The sequence below is a fragment of the Rhizomucor pusillus genome, assembly GCF_041956525.1.
Source record: "Rhizomucor pusillus strain CBS 183.67 unplaced genomic scaffold VTP01scaffold_6, whole genome shotgun sequence".
Taxonomy (NCBI): domain Eukaryota; kingdom Fungi; phylum Mucoromycota; class Mucoromycetes; order Mucorales; family Lichtheimiaceae; genus Rhizomucor; species Rhizomucor pusillus.
The window spans coordinates 968233-985884 of record NW_027192148.1 but is presented as its reverse complement, the minus strand read 5'-3'; the positions used below and the strand labels follow the sequence as shown (position 1 = coordinate 985884).

Below are 17652 nucleotides of genomic sequence, written 5' to 3'. Positions count from 1 at the left end.
TCTGCACATGCAATAAAAAATGTTCCTATTGATACCGAACCGAAACTTACATTTGCGCGGGGGCACGCACAGACACAATTGAAGCTCCTTTTCAAAAGAAAGTGGGACGGGTACCTCAGCAGTAGCAGCGACGATTCACTCGTTCTTTTCCCTTTTCCCATCATGCAGACAAAGAACAGCAAGGCAGCCGAGGTCTGGGATTGCAAGACACAGACATTCCACGGTGGTCAAGAGCACCGTTTCCTCGATAACTTTGTGGAGGATTTCAGTGTCACGACGAATTACCTCGGCACACCAAAGAAGGCTCTGGAAGCAGCTCGAGCGGCGGTGAGGACACAACGAAAGTTGGGATCGTCGAGCTGCATTGTTGACATTTATTAGATCAGCGACATTCACCACTATCCGGCTGCAAACCAGGAACCGGCCAAAACATCGCTTGCCGAGTTTCTTTGGCCCGTTGACGCTGCAAAGCACCATGGACGCTTGTTGCTAGGCAACGGAGCATCTGAGCTGATTGACTTGGTTGTACGCAAGGCACTTGTTCTATGCAAGGAGCGAGGTATCGAGGCACCTACGTGGAAAGGTGGTCCTTGGAACGTGCAGGTAAAGGAAAAATGCGGAGAACGGGGTTGGGGGAATAAGATGAGATTGATGGATATGATCAATGCTCACACAAGGCTTGCATATCTAGTACCGAGAATATCAACGCAGCGCTGAAACAAACGGATTCAAGATCCTGGAACCTAGCAGCCAGGAAGCTGCTGATATTGTCTGCATTGTGAACCCGTGCAATCCTACCGGTGACTATTTTGCACTTGGTGAGATTCAGGACTGGATCAAGAAGAACACAAAATCTGGTGGTACTGTCTTGGTTGGTAAGTGATATTTATATCTGTGCAAAGCAAGAAGAGGAAGAATGATGATTGATATATCGTCGTAATAGATGAATCCATGCAGCCCTGGCATTCTCGGGACTTTAGATCAGACTCATTGACAAATGCCCATGAATACATTGAGGATATGTGGAACAATCGTCAGATTGCTGTGCATGTGATTCACTCATGGACAAAGATCTGGTCATGCACGGGTTTACGTGTGGGATCGGTTATCTGCCCAACGTCATCTCACTGCGAGTCTTTGAGAAAAATCCAGGTGCCGTGGTCCGTCAACGGTCCAGCTCTCAAGTTTGTCGAAGCCGTCGTGCAAGATGATGCGTACATGCAAGAAACTTGGGAAAACACGGCTCGTTTGCGCTCCTATCTGATTGATCAATTGAAATCGCTTGACAGCGAGTGGATTTACCACGGCAAGCCCTTCTTGAGCTGGGTGTGGGTGGATATGCGAAAGGAAGAGACTGCCGAGCAGGCAGTGGAACTTGCTCGAGCTGCCGGCGTCCCAGTACGCAGTGGCACGCCTGGTTACGGTTGCCGAACATTTGTCCGCGTGGCTGTACGAAGAGAGCCTGAGGTGCAACGCTTGATTCAAGCTTGGGAATCTCTAAGAAAGTAGAAGATCAAACATAGAGATATTTGATACCACATATCGCCCTGTACTCTATTACGCATCATTATCTTGCCTTCGTTTTTGCAACTCGTTAGAAAAAGTTCTTGTCATTCCCCTACTGTAATAGTAGCAGTAGTAGTCAGTTGCATTTTTGAAAATATCAAGACGAACCAACAAACTGTAGCAATAATAACAACAATTGTTGACAAGTCTAGATTGTTCGTTATTCCGTGATACCCTCGATCTTGTTCTCCTTTTTTTTCCTTTTTTTCCTTTCTTTCCCTTTTTTTCTGCCCTTTTTCGTTCGTTCTTGTCCTCGTTCTCCCCAACTAGTTCAATTCTTTACTCGGGCAGGAACTAGGTTGTCGGGCATGTCGTTGTTGACATCAGAGCTGTCAAAAAGAGTTCAACAGGGTTCAGTGTGGAAGCTGTCGACAAGATAAACGTTTTTGCTACTGTGACGAACTGACCAATGCCCGGCATTCAGGAACCCGAGAGAGTTGCCATTTTAATGACACGGATAACGATGTGCACGGGCTGTATTGTACTGCACACACGTGCGCAAACGCAATCAAGAACTCTAGAAACTATGCAAAGCATGATGATAACCGTCAATTTGATGGATGCTTGCATACTACGCTGTTATTGAATATGTAGAATGACAGACAACAAAAAATGAGTGATGAATGACGGTATATGAAATGTTTTATCGTATCGATTGAAGACAAGTAATGCGCAAACTACTAGCAAGTGTCCGAAAATGATTCGTGTAAGAGTCTCTGGTAGGAAAAAGGTAATTGGAAGAACTGGAAGAGCTCCTGTTGCGTGGAAATCGCTATTGTTTTCGTTTTCTCTGATTGTTGAATCCGAGGGAAAAAAAAGCTGGTCGAGTTCTCAAAATGTCAAGGTGTGTGTTGTGGTTTTTTTTTTTTTTGTCTCTCTCTCTCTCTTTACGTCTTCCGAATTCGGCCATCCTCTTTCCCCGGTGAAATATATATAACTCGGTTTGACCACTGTCACTTTGCTTCTTCTTTACAGTTAGCATTGTATTCCTAAACCCCATCAACCACACATTCCCTTCCCTCTCTTTTTTTTATTCTCCCGCAATTTCCCTTTTCCTCTTTCTAATCCTTGCATAATCTTTACTGCGTCCCCGCTTGTCGTGTATAAAAGAACAGCAACCAAGAAACCTATGTGCCATGCTGGACGACACTGCTTCGCTGGCAGCTAAATGTCCCCGAATGGAAGCCAAGGGCGGAATCCATCCGGACAAGAAGCCAGAGTTATACAAGACAGAATTGTGCCATAATTGGGCGGAAATGGGTCATTGCAGGTCAAGTTTCTTCACGTGCGTGCGCGAATGGTGGCAGATCTCACTAACAATAGCATAAATACAGATATGGCAAAAAGTGCCGCTTCGCTCACGGCACTCATGAATTGCGAACTATTCGCCGCCACGCCCGATACAAGACCGAGATCTGTCGCACGTACCACTCAACCGGCGCATGTCTCTACGGAGTCCGTTGCACGTTTATACACGAGGACACAGATGTACCTAGGATGATAGACAAGGACAGCGAGAGCGAAGATAGTGATACAAGTAGCCGGAGCAGCGTTTCCGGCGGCGACTCTGACAGCACCATCACCGCTTTGACCCTTCCGCTTGATCCTGCCCGTCCAAACGACAAGAACCTTTACGTTGACAACGGAACCGATCCACTCGATAAACTTTCCGACTCTTTGGCCGCTCACTGTTTGCCGCGACAGCAACAACAACAACAACAACAACAACAACAACAGCGTCTATCTTTTAACCCACACGCGGAATACCGTCCGGCCCACGTCTACTCGCCTGCTATCGCTGCTGCGACGCCCTTGCCACCGCTGCTGCCATCTTTACCCTTCAAAGCTACTAGAAAGGAACGCAGACTTGCAGCTTTTGCATCCATTTGCTCTCCAATTGATTTGGAAAATAATCCATGGAATACCACCGATCCGGATAGGAGCAGGCAGCAGTTATCATTTACCACGGGCTCCAACGTCGATGTCTGGTCTCACCACCCAAACCAACGCTTGTTCTTTCAAACGAAATGACAAATCGGGTGCTGAGGTTGGGGAAGAGTAATACCCCTATCTAATATGTAACGTTCTTTTTTTCATATTAAACAGTTATCTACTGTTGTGTGCGTGTATATGTTTCTTTTCTTTTTTCCTTCAGGTGCTGTTACGCTCCTGTGTTTGTTTCATTCTAAGCGTAGACGTGCATGTTTCTTATGCGACAAAGCGGTAGTAGACGTAGGCAATCAGTACCACCAAGGGAATGATAACGCGCAAGGCACTGCAACATCCGTAGGGGTTAATATCATAGAAGATAATGATACGATGTTTTAGCAAAAATGTACTTACTTTCCCTGAGGACCGGCTTGAGTAGTAGTAGTAGTGGTCTGGGAGCTGGAAGTAGGAACGGGATTAGACTAGATAGAATTGTCAGTTCAGAATCTAGGAATGGTAGCACGATCGTGTGGCGGGTTAGAAGGCAGCACTTACGGCGGGATCAATGTCACCAATGTAGTATTTTTTCAGGAGGTCGCGGGCGTCGTCCGAGTGGCCAACATCTTCGAAGGGACCAGTGGCGTCCTTGGCACCTTCATCGAAAAGAACTTCTTCCCCGCCGGGATGCTAATTACACGCGTAGGATGAAGACGTTGTTGAGTCCTGATTTCACAGCAGGAAACTTTCTTTGTTTTTACCTCATCGACAAAAGCGGTAATATCATAGACCTTGCCGTGGATGACCATCCACAGATCCTTGCGGCTATTGTGGGCTGCAATTTCTTCGTAGGTGTAAAGTTTCTTCCCTGACATTGCGAGTAGACTAAGTGGATACTAAGAGAAAGAGAGAGAGGCAAGGGAGGAGGGAGTAGAAAAGAAAGGCCGGCTACAGACACAGCAGCGCACTCGCGGTGCGACGCGCAAAAGCACGGGCTGGCTTTCAAGTCAGTTTCCAAAGTTGGGGTTATTGGGGGAGGCCGATGATGCGCCTCATCAGGGCAGATCGAGAACAATGAATAATAACCCAATTCTCTACGAATTTCTCCTTTTCTCCGTGTCTCCAGCGCTTGATCTTGCTGCTCTGGAAATATAGATGCTGTTAAAGATCTGCTTTGCTCTGTAAATATCCTGATCTCGTATGACGAAAATATGTGCAAATGTATATCTCTCAGGATTTGGTGTTAGAGCTCTCTAGATTCTCTCGAATATCTACAGAGACAGCAGTGGCATGTTTTTGCTCGTTACCGTTTATTAATAAGCAATTCTGCATCATCTTTGACACAGAGATAGTTCTTTGATTTATCTCATTGCTGTACTTTAAATATGATTTTCGATCTACAGGTGATATGGACAATTTGTATTCGGGTACCTTTTATCACAGTCTGCAATGAAGGAATTGACAACCAACGAGGAACGAGCACAATTCATTGACAAGTTCGATAACTATCTATTTGATTGCGATGGTACGCTGCAGTGCACGCAGTTTCTCCAAGAAACACGAGAAACACGAGCTGACATGAGCATAATCTCTGCAACAAAGGTGTGTTGTGGGAAGGCACCCAGTCGATCCCTGGAGTCGTTGAAGCTATGCGAAACTTGCGAAGCAAAGGTATCTACTTTCCTCGTTTTCGGCATATTATTGAGCCTAGAAAAAGCATCGCTGCTAAATGATACATGTAGGTAAACGTGTCTTCTTTGTCACCAACAACAGCACCCAATCGAGAGCTTCTTTTCTTAAAAAGTTGCAGAATTTCGGTATCGAGGCTACATTGGTAATAATGCAGAGAAATAGCATATATGACGTGAGATGGCAGATGGTGTTGACAGATCATCTGCGTTGTAGGACGAGATTTTCAGCTCTGCTTTTGCAACCGCCGCCTATCTCAAGCAGATTTTGCAGTTCCCGGCTGACAAGAAAGTTTACATTGTCGGCATGTCCGGTATCCGCGACGAACTGAGTGCAGAAAACATTCGTACCTGCGGCGTTGACGTATGTATTGGGTAGATCAGAAACGCAGTACTGAGATATTAACGTAGCTTGGGCAATTGCAGGAAGACAACGATGCCGTCTTTGGTAACGACCCTATTCCAGACGATCCAGAGGTACGGATGGATGGTGAACTTTTAGTTTACGCGGCTATTAACAATAACAAAAGGTTGGCGCTGTTGTTATTGGATTGGATACCCGAGTGAACTATGTAAAATATGCCAAAGCATACACGTATCTAAGAATGGATCCTTCCCGTCATTTCATTTTGACCAACGGTGACACTACATTTCCAACTCATGGGACCCTTGTACCAGGTTAGTGATCTTCCACTTTTACAATGCTGTAATTTGACACTGAGATTATGCATTAGGTGCCGGCTCTATCGCTGCGCCTGTTATCACTGCTCTCAAGAGAAACCCGGATGTTGTGCTTGGAAAGCCAGCGCAGAATATGCTTCAGGCAATCTTTGCACAGTAAGGTTATACACGCTATGGATATATATATCTCAAATTACTGACAATTATTCTTTAAAGATACAACTTGGATCCTAGCAAAACTTGCATGATTGGCGATCGTCTTGATACTGATATCGACTTTGGAAACAAAGGAGGTATCGAGACTCTTTGCGTTCTTACAGGTATGAAAATTAAGGATAGTTTTCAGAGAGAGGAGTGTTTGTAAACACGAATTTACAGGTGTTACCACGAGGGAAGAACTACTGTCACCTGAAAACAAGATCCAACCGACTTACTACGCACAAAGCTTTGCAGATTTCCAATGAGATCCTCAGCTAGAATATTTAGACAACTGCAAACAGATAGATATTATAATTCAGAAGAAGACAAAGGACAAAACACAACTTCGAGAGGATAATGCATATCTACAGATTCAACTGCGAAGTCCTTGTTTGTCTTGTATAAGATTGCCCGTGAGTGTAGTGTTCGCTTTCAAAGTGTTTCGATGCGCATGGTCAATCAAGCTACCTGTGTTATTAGATTACTGTTAGACGAGATGAAGTAAAGATAAAGTCTGGAAGATCCTGTCGTTTGCATGCGAAGTGCGGCGGAGGTGGATGCGATACCTAATTCGATGGATCTCCCTCATCCACTTTGCTTTCTTTAGAAGTACGAATAGTAAAATACCCGCCAAACTCAGTTGAATAAATGACGCATGGCAGCCTCCTATTTCCGTGGTAACCTTCGTGCTTTGCTTCCGGAGATTCGTAGGTCAAAAAATGTGGCTTTACGCTAGCTGCCTAGAACAAAAACTATTAGGCAAAAAACAAGCAAAACCTTCCAAGAAGGTGAAGGCCTGGACCGGGGGTCGAACCCGGGACCTCACGCATCCGAAGCGTGAATGATACCACTACACCATCCAGGCGCTTCCTGATCTGCTAAGCGGATTTTTTTTCTGAGTCAGACGCTTGAAATTCGAACTGGAAAAACCCGTCGAAACGTATAAGCAACCTACCCTAAAAAATACATATAACAAACGGTCACAACCGCACACACCACTTTTGTTCGAATCACTGCGAAATTCGCCAAAACGAACAACCGGTTCCATTGCCATTAGCAACCTACTGACAATGGACCAGCCACTGGGATTCGATCCCTGCACCCCCTCACCAACCTCGACTTTTGAGTCATTAGCACTCCAACCGCCACCACCAACTCCAACACCACCACTGCCAAGACTGCTGCCACCACCACCTCGCGGGCGACAGTAGCCGCCAAGAAGTTGCCCGCCAAAGGCAACAAGAAGACTGTCCCCTCTGCCCGTCGCCGCCTGCCCACCAAAACGCAGGTAGTGCGTGCGCTGCAAGACGCCGCCGCCAGCCCTTCGGGCTACGAGTTCGTATACCTCCCTTGCCGCCACCACCTCAAGTTCCAGGACGTGATGAAAATGCTGTCAACCCTCAAGGTCCAGAAATCCCGCGTCTTGGACGTGCAGTTCCCTGCAAAGGATACAGTCGCTCTACTGCAATTTCTTTTAATGCTTGGATTTTGATCCAATAAGAATAATATATGATGATTTATATGAAAAATAATAAAATGATAATCGTGATTGCATTTTAGTCAATGAGAATGACACCCTTTTTTCATCTTTTTTGGGCTTTTTGATCGATAGCATGCGCCAAATGGTCTTGCGTAGATCGTTCGTTATGCCCATTTGCTTGCATGCGGATATTATATGTCTTTCTATTATGGGCCATTGAATTTTCATGCGTTGTCGCAAGTTGACGGTTGCCCAATGACAGCCATTGTGTCGTATTTATGCATTGATCAGAGTTCAATAATGATGAAGGTGGTACAAGAATTAGAACCGGAAAATCTACGAAAACGTATCTCGCGCAAGTGACTGCACGTATTTCGTCCAACTATTGCTGCTGTTCTTGTCAAATATATTTACGTGCTGATCAAATACTGCGACGCAACGTAATCCAAGAACGGAAAAAAAATTAAGTACCTCAAGAACCAAATTGAATGGAGGATATTGCGGCTGCCTTCACGCTATAATTGTCTAATTTATTCTGCTGTATCATCTAGATACATACAGCTGCCAAATTCCGAGCTTTTCTGTAATGTTTGGTACGCTTCATCCCAATCTACAGATCCATTCTTTTCTAAGAGATCATCTCTAATAAGCAGGAGCGCAGCTTCGGGAACTAAGATTTGCTGAACATATTCCACAGGCGTCAGCGGTCGTGCAGTTTCAATGTTCAATATCTTTTCCGTGTCAAACGTAACATCTCCATAAGCGTATCCATCATTACCTTCATTCCTCGGAAACCATAATATCCAGGCTATATTTACGAGCAAATTCAGTAAACTCTGCTATAGATACTGCAATTTACTTACTAGAAGTTCATCAAACCGGTGTATTAGCACCATGGGTTTGCTAGCCTTTTTTCCGATTACATCGTAGATTTTCTTGTTTTTTTTTTTCGTAGAAGATGCTGGATTTTCCTTAAGGATAATGCTCTCAAGTTCTCTTAGCTTGCTTTTAATTCTTTCAGGAAGGCTTTAGAAATCTATGTGCTCAGGGTAACCTTTGCTCGACCTTCCGGTAAGTGCTCTTGTATCGTAGTGTGCAAATGACAGAATGCATTTCGTTGCTAAGGAGGAACAGACAGTTTGATCCGTATCTTGCCAACCAGCGACTCAGGCATGCGTCGCTCGGAAATGAGGTGTTTCCTTTCCCTTTTCTGATATTTGTCTTCTTCCTTTTTGAATTTATCAAAAGTGGTTCGGATACGTGCGTGCAATGGCACTTCCAGAACGGCATCGCAGAAAGGACAACCTATCGTTCATATCATGAATTATTAGATGAATGAAATTCGAAATTGCAGCCTTGTTTAATATACTTGCATTCAGCTTTAGATGAGCTCTCTTCGAGAGAAGGACTTCGGATCAAGCTAGAACATGAATCTATCACATGCGTCTATTATTGAGCCAAGGGATCAAAGATAGCATTTTGCAGCAATTACCTGATCTTCTATTATGTTCGTTGCGCTTTGTTTGATTCTCGGTTGCTTTGCTTGCATTCAATGAGGATTTTGGATCGTGCATCCGTATACTTTTTAGCCCTTAAAATTTGCTATTTGCTTAATCCTATCTTCCAAAAGAGTTTTCCAAAGGACAGCTTGGGATTGACGGGCCTTGAACCATGACTCTGCAATAGGTGGAACGGGAGCATCGATTTTCAGTTGGAATGGCTCTTGTCGAAATAAAAACTGATGCGTAGGTGATTTTTGAAATACACATCGTCAAGCAAAAAGGTGCTGCTGACAGCTTCACTAAGAAAGTGTACTGCCCGTTGGAAAGCATTAGCTATAGCGGGACCAAAATGCGGCGTCAAGGTCCACTTTTCAGGAGGTGCTGCTCCTACGCGCCAGTCACTATTGTAAAGGACTTCATTATAGATACTCTTACTGACCATCCAAAGTGACACATAATGCTCTTTAATTCTGGATGGCCTCCAGTGCACTCCTGACTTGCGGCCATTTGTCCTGTTGTAAGCCGATGCCAACGGCAATAGTTCGAAAACTGCAGTTTCCATCCATTTCAACCGGGATTTGTTTTTCGATGAAATCATCCATAAAGGAAAGGATATCTTGACTATAAGGAGCTTATTCTCAGGTGGTGTCTTATCGCCCGTTTTTGTATTATACGCCTTGAGTTTCAGCTTCGCTTTCTCTTCATTTATCTCCGTCAAAAGCTTGCCTCTCTTTGTTTCTTTCAGTCTGCCCTTTGATCCCTTCGGTGGCATGGTTGTGGGCTTTCATTTTGTTGCCGCAAGTTGCAGAATCTGTTGAACAAGCTCCTGCTTACTTGCTGTATCATTTCTGGAACTGAACGCTCCTTCTAAAGACATAACTGTGCTTAAAAAGCTACCGTCGATAGGGCAAGTATCAGTAGTAGTCGAGATGTCGGTTTCAATCGATTGGTTGATGAGCCATCTTCGATCTATTAATGACAGTATATCCGTTTTATCTTCCAACTGCTTCAAATTATGGTGACATGGTAGTTTAAAATTCAGTTTGATGCTGCATTCGCAACCTGTCATTGACAAGTCTTCAGAAGCGTTTTTCGATGCTGATAACTCCAGCTGTATTTTCCGAATTGCATAATGAGATGCTTAACCAACAGAACCAGAAAGGAATGGATATCGCTCTATGAATGCATCAGCAGTCATCGAATTCTTTGCAGTTGTCTTATTGTACCGTATTTGCTAGACACAAAGGGCATGATCAATTTTTCTGAAAGCTTCGTCAATTCCGGTGGCCACCTAGACTGCGCGTTTGAGTGCACTATGTGCCGATTCAGCTCGGCCGGTGGTGCTGATGCCCATATGGCAGTAATACTTGGTGTATACGTCTATCCAATTCTCTGCTTCTTTCATCAAGTCTTGGATACATTTCATTACTTTCGCAGGGTCACTGCTGCATTTCGAGGCTGCCTCTACACCTTTCAGCGATTTGTCAAGGCCATCGATGCTTCTTGAGGCTTTGTACAGATGAAAGAACTGATCAAAGTTCTTGTCGCTGTCGAAAAATTTGCGGTATTGCGCCTTCAAGTTTTGGTCGATGATATGCCAGGAACAGATCACCTTTTTGCAGTCCTGAAAGACAACCTTCGCAGCTTTCCGGATGGAAAATGATCTGTCTGACATAAACACTTCCGGATAACGGCCGCATCTGTCGTACACTTTTTCCTTAATGTTTCTAAAAAACCATATATAAGCGGCTTCGGCTTCATTATTCACCCATGCCATGGCGATTTGGAATGACTGAAGTGGGCCTTGATCATTTGCGACATTCCTGATTCCAACCGCAGAAATCAATGGATAACCGTATAAGTTGGTTTTGTAGGTGGCATCAACAACGAGCACATCAGGGCAGTGAGCTGTTAAGTTGATGCTCTGTTCATGGCAGAAAAACAGATGCAAGAGCTACCCATCCTAGGAGGTGATCCAAGTGTAGTTGGAATTGGAGCTGGCGCTCCAAATGGGGAAGGATTCTTTGGGTGGAGGCATGGAGGTGGATCCTAGCGAATTGGTACCGATGCATACCCAAAGCATTTGGGTCTTTTTTCAAAAATCCACTGGGCCATCTTTTTGAATGAACCCCCACATTTTGGATGGAGGCACTCGGTAATCCATGCTCGACCATCCGAATGCCTCCACCCAAAGAATCCTTCCCTATTTGGAGCGCCAGCTCCAATTCCAACTAAACTTGGATCACCTCCTAGCTGGATACCCCAATCACGTTGAAGGGGGAGGAGTGCCCAGATGAGGCCAAAGGGGTATCGAGGAGGGTGTTAAAACGAAAATCGGTGACAAGTTTGCAGAATAGTTTCGACACCCTCGGTGAGAAACTATACAAAACCTAACGTGTTTGTGAAGGACTGAATGTGTCATCCCCCGAGGCACAGTGCCAGGTATTATTTCACACGTGAGAGACACATACAGGTAGCATGTTCCCCAGTAAGTTCAAGCCGCATTTACGTTTATCATGACTGTGTACTAGCAGTTCCTTACTGCGGAGTGGCCAGTATTGATGAGAACTAAGTATCACCGAACGGACACCAAAGAGGTGAAAGACATCCAATACGTGAAGTCATACATGTTGGAGCATTTGGGGTACATCCCCGTGTTTTTCCTTCTGGTGGAGCTGTTTAGCAAGGATCACTATCCGGGCACCATATCGTGGTGTTGAGAAGGGCCTACTTGTTCTTTACCAGCTGCTCACGGGTGCATCTATAGCTCAGATGGCACGTTTCATACCGGCTAGTAGTTTTCACGCAATCTACCATGCCTTCTACGTGAAACACGGTGACAGTCTGGGTAGGATGTTGGATGAATGTTTGCGTACCATGTTTTCATCTGTGAAGGTGCGTATCATGTGTGCCATGCATTTTAACCCAGTGACTTTAAGCATGTGACCTTGATGATAGATGGACATGACTCACGAGCGACGTACATAAACGCTGCTGACCATGCCATGTTCTACTCCTACAAGCTAAAGAAGTCTGGTTTTCGCACAGAGGTATGTACCGATATAAATGGGATGGTACTCTTTGTGTCGGATGCTGCGCCATGTTTAACCAACAACGATGGGTCCATGCTTTCCGAGATGAACCTCAAGGGTAAGGTAAACAAGTACGATTGTGTGGCCATCGATGGAGGTTATGCTTTATTCGTTGATCTTGTCCTGGCTAATAATCCACATTTGGGAAACAAAACTTTGTGGTTCCAGTTCGGAAACAACGAGGTGCAGATCTCACAGCTGAGGAGGCAATGTATAACTCTGTGCTCGATAGTTTCCGTTCATCCATAGAGTCTACCTTTGGGGAAATCGTACATCTATTCCAGCGGTTCAACGGCAAGTCTGTGGTTCGGTGGGTGACATGAACACATTCACGGTCCAGTTCAAGCTGGCATGCGTCTTGAGGAACATCAAGAAGTTCGTAGCATTTGGTGGTGTACCTACCTCGGAGATCACACGTATTGGATGCAACCTACGTTTGACTACTCGAGTGCTTCCACGAGTAGCGTCTATGATGTGATTAACACCGCCGGTGTCACGAGAAAGCCCAGGATGCACAACTAGTGAGTGACCTCCAGCGGCAATTCCTATCCTTGGGTTTGAACGATGACCCAGATGATGGCCTTGAGGATTTGCCTACAGGCCATTACGAGGTTGAGCGCATCGTTAGGCATCGGGGACATAGGCATCGACGTGATCTTTTTAATACTTTCTTCAGTATGTGTCTTACCAAAGAATGGATTATTAGATCCGCTTAATGCATTTCTAATTTTAGACTTAGTTTCTTCAGTATGAATTCTTGATTTAGCTAATTTGCTAAGTAATTCTTTAGTTTTATCTGTATGTTTATAACCTAAGGAGTACCTGGTGAAGTGGGTAGGCTACCGGGATGAGGAGAACTCTTGGCTAAGCCGGATAAGCTCGATGGCTGGGATATCATCGACGAGTATGAGAGCTCTATACGACGTTGTAGGTAAGTCATGATGCATGTTTTAAAAATTAAAAGATACAACCTTTTTAAATACATGGGCATCCAAATTCAAACATACGGTTCACACAATGCTCGTGGATGATATTTTTGCCTATCATCAAGAATACCAAAGCGACATCTATGGCGTGGATTATACCCAGCTGGGGAAGCCACGCACCGGCTGGTATGATCCCAGCGATATGTTCTGTGACAACGTCGTGTTCTGGTGCTTGACACACTGCATCTTTAGTTCGCGACCCAAGGTCATCAAGACCTACATGGCCTTGATCCGTGGTGTGTTTAGCGAGTACCTTGACGTGGTGCAGTTCAAGGTCTCGTATATTGCCAGTGGACGGTGTGGTGAAGAGACACTGTTTAACGAGAAGATGCAAACACGTAAAGCCGCAGACATAAACGTTGAGAACTTTACGCCGGCGTGCGTTGCTATTAAGGCTTCCTTCGAGAATATCGCGTTTGGATATCTGCTGGAAACGTTGAAGAAAGCTATAAAACATCTCAAGAGAAACTATGTGCTTATGCATGATATGGATATTAGCATGGATCTAGACAGGATATCAACACGCAAGATCATCTACGACTACTTACTGGGTATGGGCATCGAGAAGGAAGACATCGTGAATGATCGGTACTCGGTTGGTGACAATTGTATCTCTTGGTATAGTACTACAACCATAAAGGATAACATTGTGCCAGTCCGAGTAAAGATGTGCAACAAGTTCATTCAGATGTTAGAGAGTGCTGAAGTCTGCTCTTTAATTGGATCACAGCTATCCTACCTCGTGGCCAACACCGATGAAAGCCTGTCCGAGAAGTCCCAGCGGTATCTCCATCGTGGTATGTGTCGCTTGAAGATTACGTTGTATGGTTCCAAGGTATACAAGGAACACCGATACCGAGAACTCTTGGATAGCTATGTGGACTTCCTTGGCTAGTGCCCAATGTCCCAGGTAAGTTTCAAAAAGCAATGGCGAGAAGTAGTCAAGCGTCTAACCCGGATTATGGTTGTGTACATTCCAGAGGATAAAACCTTCGCCTATTGCCACTGGTGGAACTCCTTGACCAGACGTAAGCAAAGTTTGGCCAAGTCGAAAGTATCCGAGGCACAGGTAGAAACCTTGATGGCGAACTTTGGATACAACGGCCGTCCAATCCATTACGTGGAGGTGCAAACCACGAATGGGGGTAAGGGGTATACCGTTATCAGGTATGCCAAGTACCGGCGTGTAGAGGGCTCCACCGCAATTATCGTGGTCCCTGGTATCAGTAATTCCCTCTATCCATACCGCCGACACCTTAAACGGGATGCCCTTCAGTTCGCTCAAGTTGGTATGTCCAAGTACATGAATATCCAACTAGAGTGGCCTGAGTCCCAACTATCCAGGCCAGATAGACACCGTGTCTTAGCCGAGTTGGTACCGTGGGCTGAGTCCAACCCAGAAGAGGAAGACTCGGTGAGTGAGGCGACTGGTCCAGCGAAGCTCACGGTAACAGATCCGGTCAACATGTCCAGTACAAACTGAATTATCATCTACTGGAAGAGGGTGTATACCAGGTGGTAGCGTATGGCTACGGGGAATTCCGAGGCAAACAATACTTACGCCTCACGCTCGATAATTCCCTTCATGTGCGATGTAGGCCTGGGTTGGAGGAAGTCGCTCAGCCAGCCATAGACGAAGGTCTTGTGTTCCGTGTGCAAATCCTCCGGCACAAGATTGTCCGAGGTAAGCATGACCTCGAGTATGCCCTTGCGTAAACCTCTTGGTTGTTCTTAGAGGCTTCGCCGGCATCCCTCCTGGCTTACTCCTTGATCTTACATCTCACAAACACCCTAGGTTTTATATAGTTTCTCACCGAGGGTGTCGAAACTATTCTGCAAACTTGTCACCGGTTTTCGTTTCAACACCCTCCTCGATACCCCTTTGGCCTCATCTGGGCACTCCTCCCCCTTCAACGTGATTGGGGTATCTAGCTAGGAGGTGATCCAAGTTTAGTTGGAATTGGAGCTGGCGCAAGCTCTTTGGTCCTAGACGACCTCCTAGAGAATATGGCGGGGAGGCCATCGACCGACGGGGCGGTAAGACCGGTCGAAGGGGGGGTGGTAGTACGCACAATGGCCTGAGCCCATATGACACCCCCTTGGCATATGGGTAATTTGGGAACGTGTTTTAAAAGGACCCAGCGATAGCCTACTCCATGTGGGCATTGACTTCTTTCATCCCACGCCGGCATACGATGCTCTCGACGTAGATCGTAAATACCATCCCCTTGCTGATTGCATCCTGGACTAACGAGGAAAGTCTACGACTGCTGCATCTTATGCGTGTATCGTCGTCCATAAGCAAGCATATGTACGATCTTCCTTTGAAAGTCGTCTCGCCGTAACCGATGACAGTGTAGGACGATTGCTCCTCTAGAACATTGTAATCGGGTCAATAGTCCGATGGTCGTAAGTAATTCTCCGTGACAGATAAGCGAGCGTCATTCGACTGCCTTCCTGGATGCATATCATGCGATTCCATGGTGGAATCTACAAGTCGTATGGTACTTACGACAGACGCTTCTCGGACATTAGAGCCTTAAACAATCGATCCGATGGCCATTCGATCCTAGGAGGTCATCCAAGCACACTATGATCTAGGGCGCCCTGTTGTCGGCTGGATGTCTCTATGCCTTTCCAACTTCTACGTGGATATCCATGTCTTGGACATCGAAAAAATCCCGAGACGTCTCCCCCGAGTAAAACATCAGGAAAGATTTTCCCCGACGCTACGCCTCCTAAACGCCATCCAATGGATTATAGAACAAACTCGTTTTAAAGGTTGGCCGTCGATCCGGCGGGGAAGTCATAGATCGACCATCCACGGACGAATCCTTGGATATGGACGACCTCCCCAACTGTCGTCCTTCGCAGTATATCTGGTCCAACGCACACGATATTGACGGGCATGTCTGGGACCACGATGAGAGACAATATGACTCACCTCGTAGTGGTCTGCCGGGATCTCCTCGCTATCACGGCTGTTCTTGTACTCCACTAGATTTCGTGTCTACTCACTCAGTGATAACGACAAGAACTGTTCTCGCAATGCTCGCATCGATTCGGCATCCTGGACCTTATCGGATATCGTGCTGTCCAGCACATCATCAGCGGTCGACAGTCCATCGTTCCCGTAGTCGAACCCATCCTGCCACCAAAATGTGTGGACAGCGGTCGAGCTCACACCACCCAACGACACAAATCTCTTGATGTTCAACAAAAGACAGGCCAACATTAGCTGGATCGTGAACGTATCGATGTCGGACACGCGAATCACCGACTTTCCGTTCAACCGGTTAAAGACATGACTAAGCTCACCGAAGATTGCCTCAATCTTGGAACGGAAGCTTCCAAATGATTTGTTGTATCTATCCTCATCTTGACTTAATGTGGTGGCCCTCGACTTGCGGATAGGACAAACAAAGCTCTTGGAAGTCAAGTAACTGTTACGGGCGATAATACCGGGAACGTGCAGCGTATAACCACCGTCAAGACCAATACAATCCCATTTGGTCACAAGGTCCTTCAACTCGATACTCGCTAACATGGACCCATCGTTGTTCGCTGCGCAGGGACTTGCATCCGAGACAAAAATCACCATGCCCTTGACATCGACGCAAACCTGACTTCTGAATCCTCCTTTCTTCAGCTTGTACGAATAGAAGGATCCATGGTCATCCCCAGAGCGAAGATACGATGCTCTCATATCGTGACCATCCAACAAGAGAGTAGCATGCTTGAACTCGGATGGATTGATGTGCGTAGCACACAAGACCCTGAACTTCACATTGGAGAACATCTCGGCCAGATGATTGGTCACCACTTCCGACAGCATTGCACCGTTCCTGATGTAAAACGCACGATACAGTGCGTAAAAACTGCTCGGAGGGACGAAATGTCCCATGTCAGCAAAAGAACACCCGGAAAGAATATGGTAAAGGATTAGCAAACCCTTCTCCACGTTACGGTACGGACCAGGATACTCCTGGGAACCGAACAGCACGACCAAGAAGAAAAACACAGGAATGTAGCCCAACTTCTCCAGAACGTAGGACTTTATGAAGGAGATGTTGTTAACCTCCTTGATTTCCGACCGATGGTATCGGGTTTTGGTAACCATCGGCCAGCTATATCCCAAAAATTGCCACTGTAATTGCATCAACAATTGGAACTCTGCAATGATCTCAGACGGAAACATCTTCTCTGACCTTTGTAGTCGACTGTGAAGGTTACTCAAATTTTCGCTTTGATCTTCTCAATGACACATTCTCTCCAATCATTCGTAGGCTAAATTTCCCCCAATATTCCATACCTGGATTCGCGTGCTTAATACGAGCAAAACTTCCTTTAATCCACCCAAATTTCGATCGGTAGGAGGTTTAACATTTGTCCCAAAAGGGGGGGCCGAATGTCATCAGGCCACCAACATTTTCAGCCCCCTCTCTCCTCGGCCCCATCCAGGTTGTTCGAGTGGTGTCGAGATGCTCTAATTCAAACTCCGACCAGCCCGAAACCTAGGAGGTCATCTAGAAC

At 45.8% G+C, this 17652-nt stretch overlaps 11 protein-coding genes and 1 non-coding gene across 12 annotated transcripts; 6 read left to right on the top strand and 6 right to left on the bottom strand.

The window, feature by feature from the left end:
• Nucleotides 1-162: 162 nt before the first annotated feature.
• VTP01DRAFT_9313 (uncharacterized protein) lies at nucleotides 163-1509 on the top strand (the record flags this gene model as incomplete). The annotated part of the gene is made up of 4 exons (XM_069388532.1): nucleotides 163-327; nucleotides 382-603; nucleotides 692-875; nucleotides 944-1509. 4 exons carry the CDS (start codon nucleotides 163-165, stop codon nucleotides 1507-1509), a joined length of 1137 nt encoding a protein of 378 aa, XP_069240819.1.
• A 1193-nt stretch (nucleotides 1510-2702) lies between these two features.
• VTP01DRAFT_9312 (uncharacterized protein) lies at nucleotides 2703-3597 on the top strand (the record flags this gene model as incomplete). The annotated part of the gene is made up of 2 exons (XM_069388531.1): nucleotides 2703-2836; nucleotides 2901-3597. The coding sequence occupies 2 exons, from the start codon at nucleotides 2703-2705 to the stop codon at nucleotides 3595-3597; spliced, it is 831 nt and encodes a 276-aa protein (XP_069240818.1).
• Nucleotides 3598-3774: 177 nt separating this feature from the next.
• Nucleotides 3775-4367, bottom strand: VTP01DRAFT_9311 (uncharacterized protein; the record flags this gene model as incomplete). Its single annotated transcript, XM_069388530.1, has 4 exons — nucleotides 3775-3841; nucleotides 3910-3977; nucleotides 4051-4182; nucleotides 4254-4367. The coding sequence occupies 4 exons, from the start codon at nucleotides 4365-4367 to the stop codon at nucleotides 3775-3777; spliced, it is 381 nt and encodes a 126-aa protein (XP_069240817.1).
• Nucleotides 4368-4941: 574 nt separating this feature from the next.
• Nucleotides 4942-6325, top strand: VTP01DRAFT_9310 (uncharacterized protein; the record flags this gene model as incomplete). The annotated part of the gene is made up of 9 exons (XM_069388529.1): nucleotides 4942-5017; nucleotides 5095-5163; nucleotides 5235-5326; nucleotides 5398-5544; nucleotides 5607-5657; nucleotides 5711-5858; nucleotides 5915-6017; nucleotides 6078-6181; nucleotides 6240-6325. The coding sequence occupies 9 exons, from the start codon at nucleotides 4942-4944 to the stop codon at nucleotides 6323-6325; spliced, it is 876 nt and encodes a 291-aa protein (XP_069240816.1).
• Nucleotides 6326-6714: 389 nt separating this feature from the next.
• On the top strand, nucleotides 6715-7551 carry VTP01DRAFT_9309 (uncharacterized protein; the record flags this gene model as incomplete). The annotated part of the gene is made up of 2 exons (XM_069388527.1): nucleotides 6715-6770; nucleotides 7194-7551. 2 exons carry the CDS (start codon nucleotides 6715-6717, stop codon nucleotides 7549-7551), a joined length of 414 nt encoding a protein of 137 aa, XP_069240815.1.
• Nucleotides 6853-6924, bottom strand: VTP01DRAFT_t42. Its single transcript has one exon. It is a non-coding gene; the product is annotated as a tRNA-Pro (tRNA).
• A 518-nt stretch (nucleotides 7552-8069) lies between the features above and the next one.
• Nucleotides 8070-8435, bottom strand: VTP01DRAFT_9308 (uncharacterized protein; the record flags this gene model as incomplete). Its single annotated transcript, XM_069388526.1, has 3 exons — nucleotides 8070-8270; nucleotides 8318-8347; nucleotides 8403-8435. 3 exons carry the CDS (start codon nucleotides 8433-8435, stop codon nucleotides 8070-8072), a joined length of 264 nt encoding a protein of 87 aa, XP_069240814.1.
• A 689-nt stretch (nucleotides 8436-9124) lies between these two features.
• Nucleotides 9125-10110, bottom strand: VTP01DRAFT_9307 (uncharacterized protein; the record flags this gene model as incomplete). The annotated part of the gene is made up of 3 exons (XM_069388525.1): nucleotides 9125-9277; nucleotides 9334-9590; nucleotides 9876-10110. 3 exons carry the CDS (start codon nucleotides 10108-10110, stop codon nucleotides 9125-9127), a joined length of 645 nt encoding a protein of 214 aa, XP_069240813.1.
• A 222-nt stretch (nucleotides 10111-10332) lies between these two features.
• Nucleotides 10333-10818, bottom strand: VTP01DRAFT_9306 (uncharacterized protein; the record flags this gene model as incomplete). Its single annotated transcript, XM_069388524.1, has 1 exon — nucleotides 10333-10818. The coding sequence occupies one exon, from the start codon at nucleotides 10816-10818 to the stop codon at nucleotides 10333-10335; it is 486 nt and encodes a 161-aa protein (XP_069240812.1).
• A 1228-nt stretch (nucleotides 10819-12046) lies between these two features.
• Nucleotides 12047-12611, top strand: VTP01DRAFT_9305 (uncharacterized protein; the record flags this gene model as incomplete). Its single annotated transcript, XM_069388523.1, has 2 exons — nucleotides 12047-12344; nucleotides 12418-12611. The coding sequence occupies 2 exons, from the start codon at nucleotides 12047-12049 to the stop codon at nucleotides 12609-12611; spliced, it is 492 nt and encodes a 163-aa protein (XP_069240811.1).
• Nucleotides 12612-13150: 539 nt separating this feature from the next.
• VTP01DRAFT_9304 (uncharacterized protein) lies at nucleotides 13151-15370 on the top strand (the record flags this gene model as incomplete). The annotated part of the gene is made up of 6 exons (XM_069388522.1): nucleotides 13151-13954; nucleotides 14015-14566; nucleotides 14635-14803; nucleotides 14926-15034; nucleotides 15110-15156; nucleotides 15255-15370. The coding sequence occupies 6 exons, from the start codon at nucleotides 13151-13153 to the stop codon at nucleotides 15368-15370; spliced, it is 1797 nt and encodes a 598-aa protein (XP_069240810.1).
• Nucleotides 15371-16129: 759 nt separating this feature from the next.
• Nucleotides 16130-17317, bottom strand: VTP01DRAFT_9303 (uncharacterized protein; the record flags this gene model as incomplete). The annotated part of the gene is made up of 1 exon (XM_069388521.1): nucleotides 16130-17317. The coding sequence occupies one exon, from the start codon at nucleotides 17315-17317 to the stop codon at nucleotides 16130-16132; it is 1188 nt and encodes a 395-aa protein (XP_069240809.1).
• Nucleotides 17318-17652: the final 335 nt, after the last annotated feature.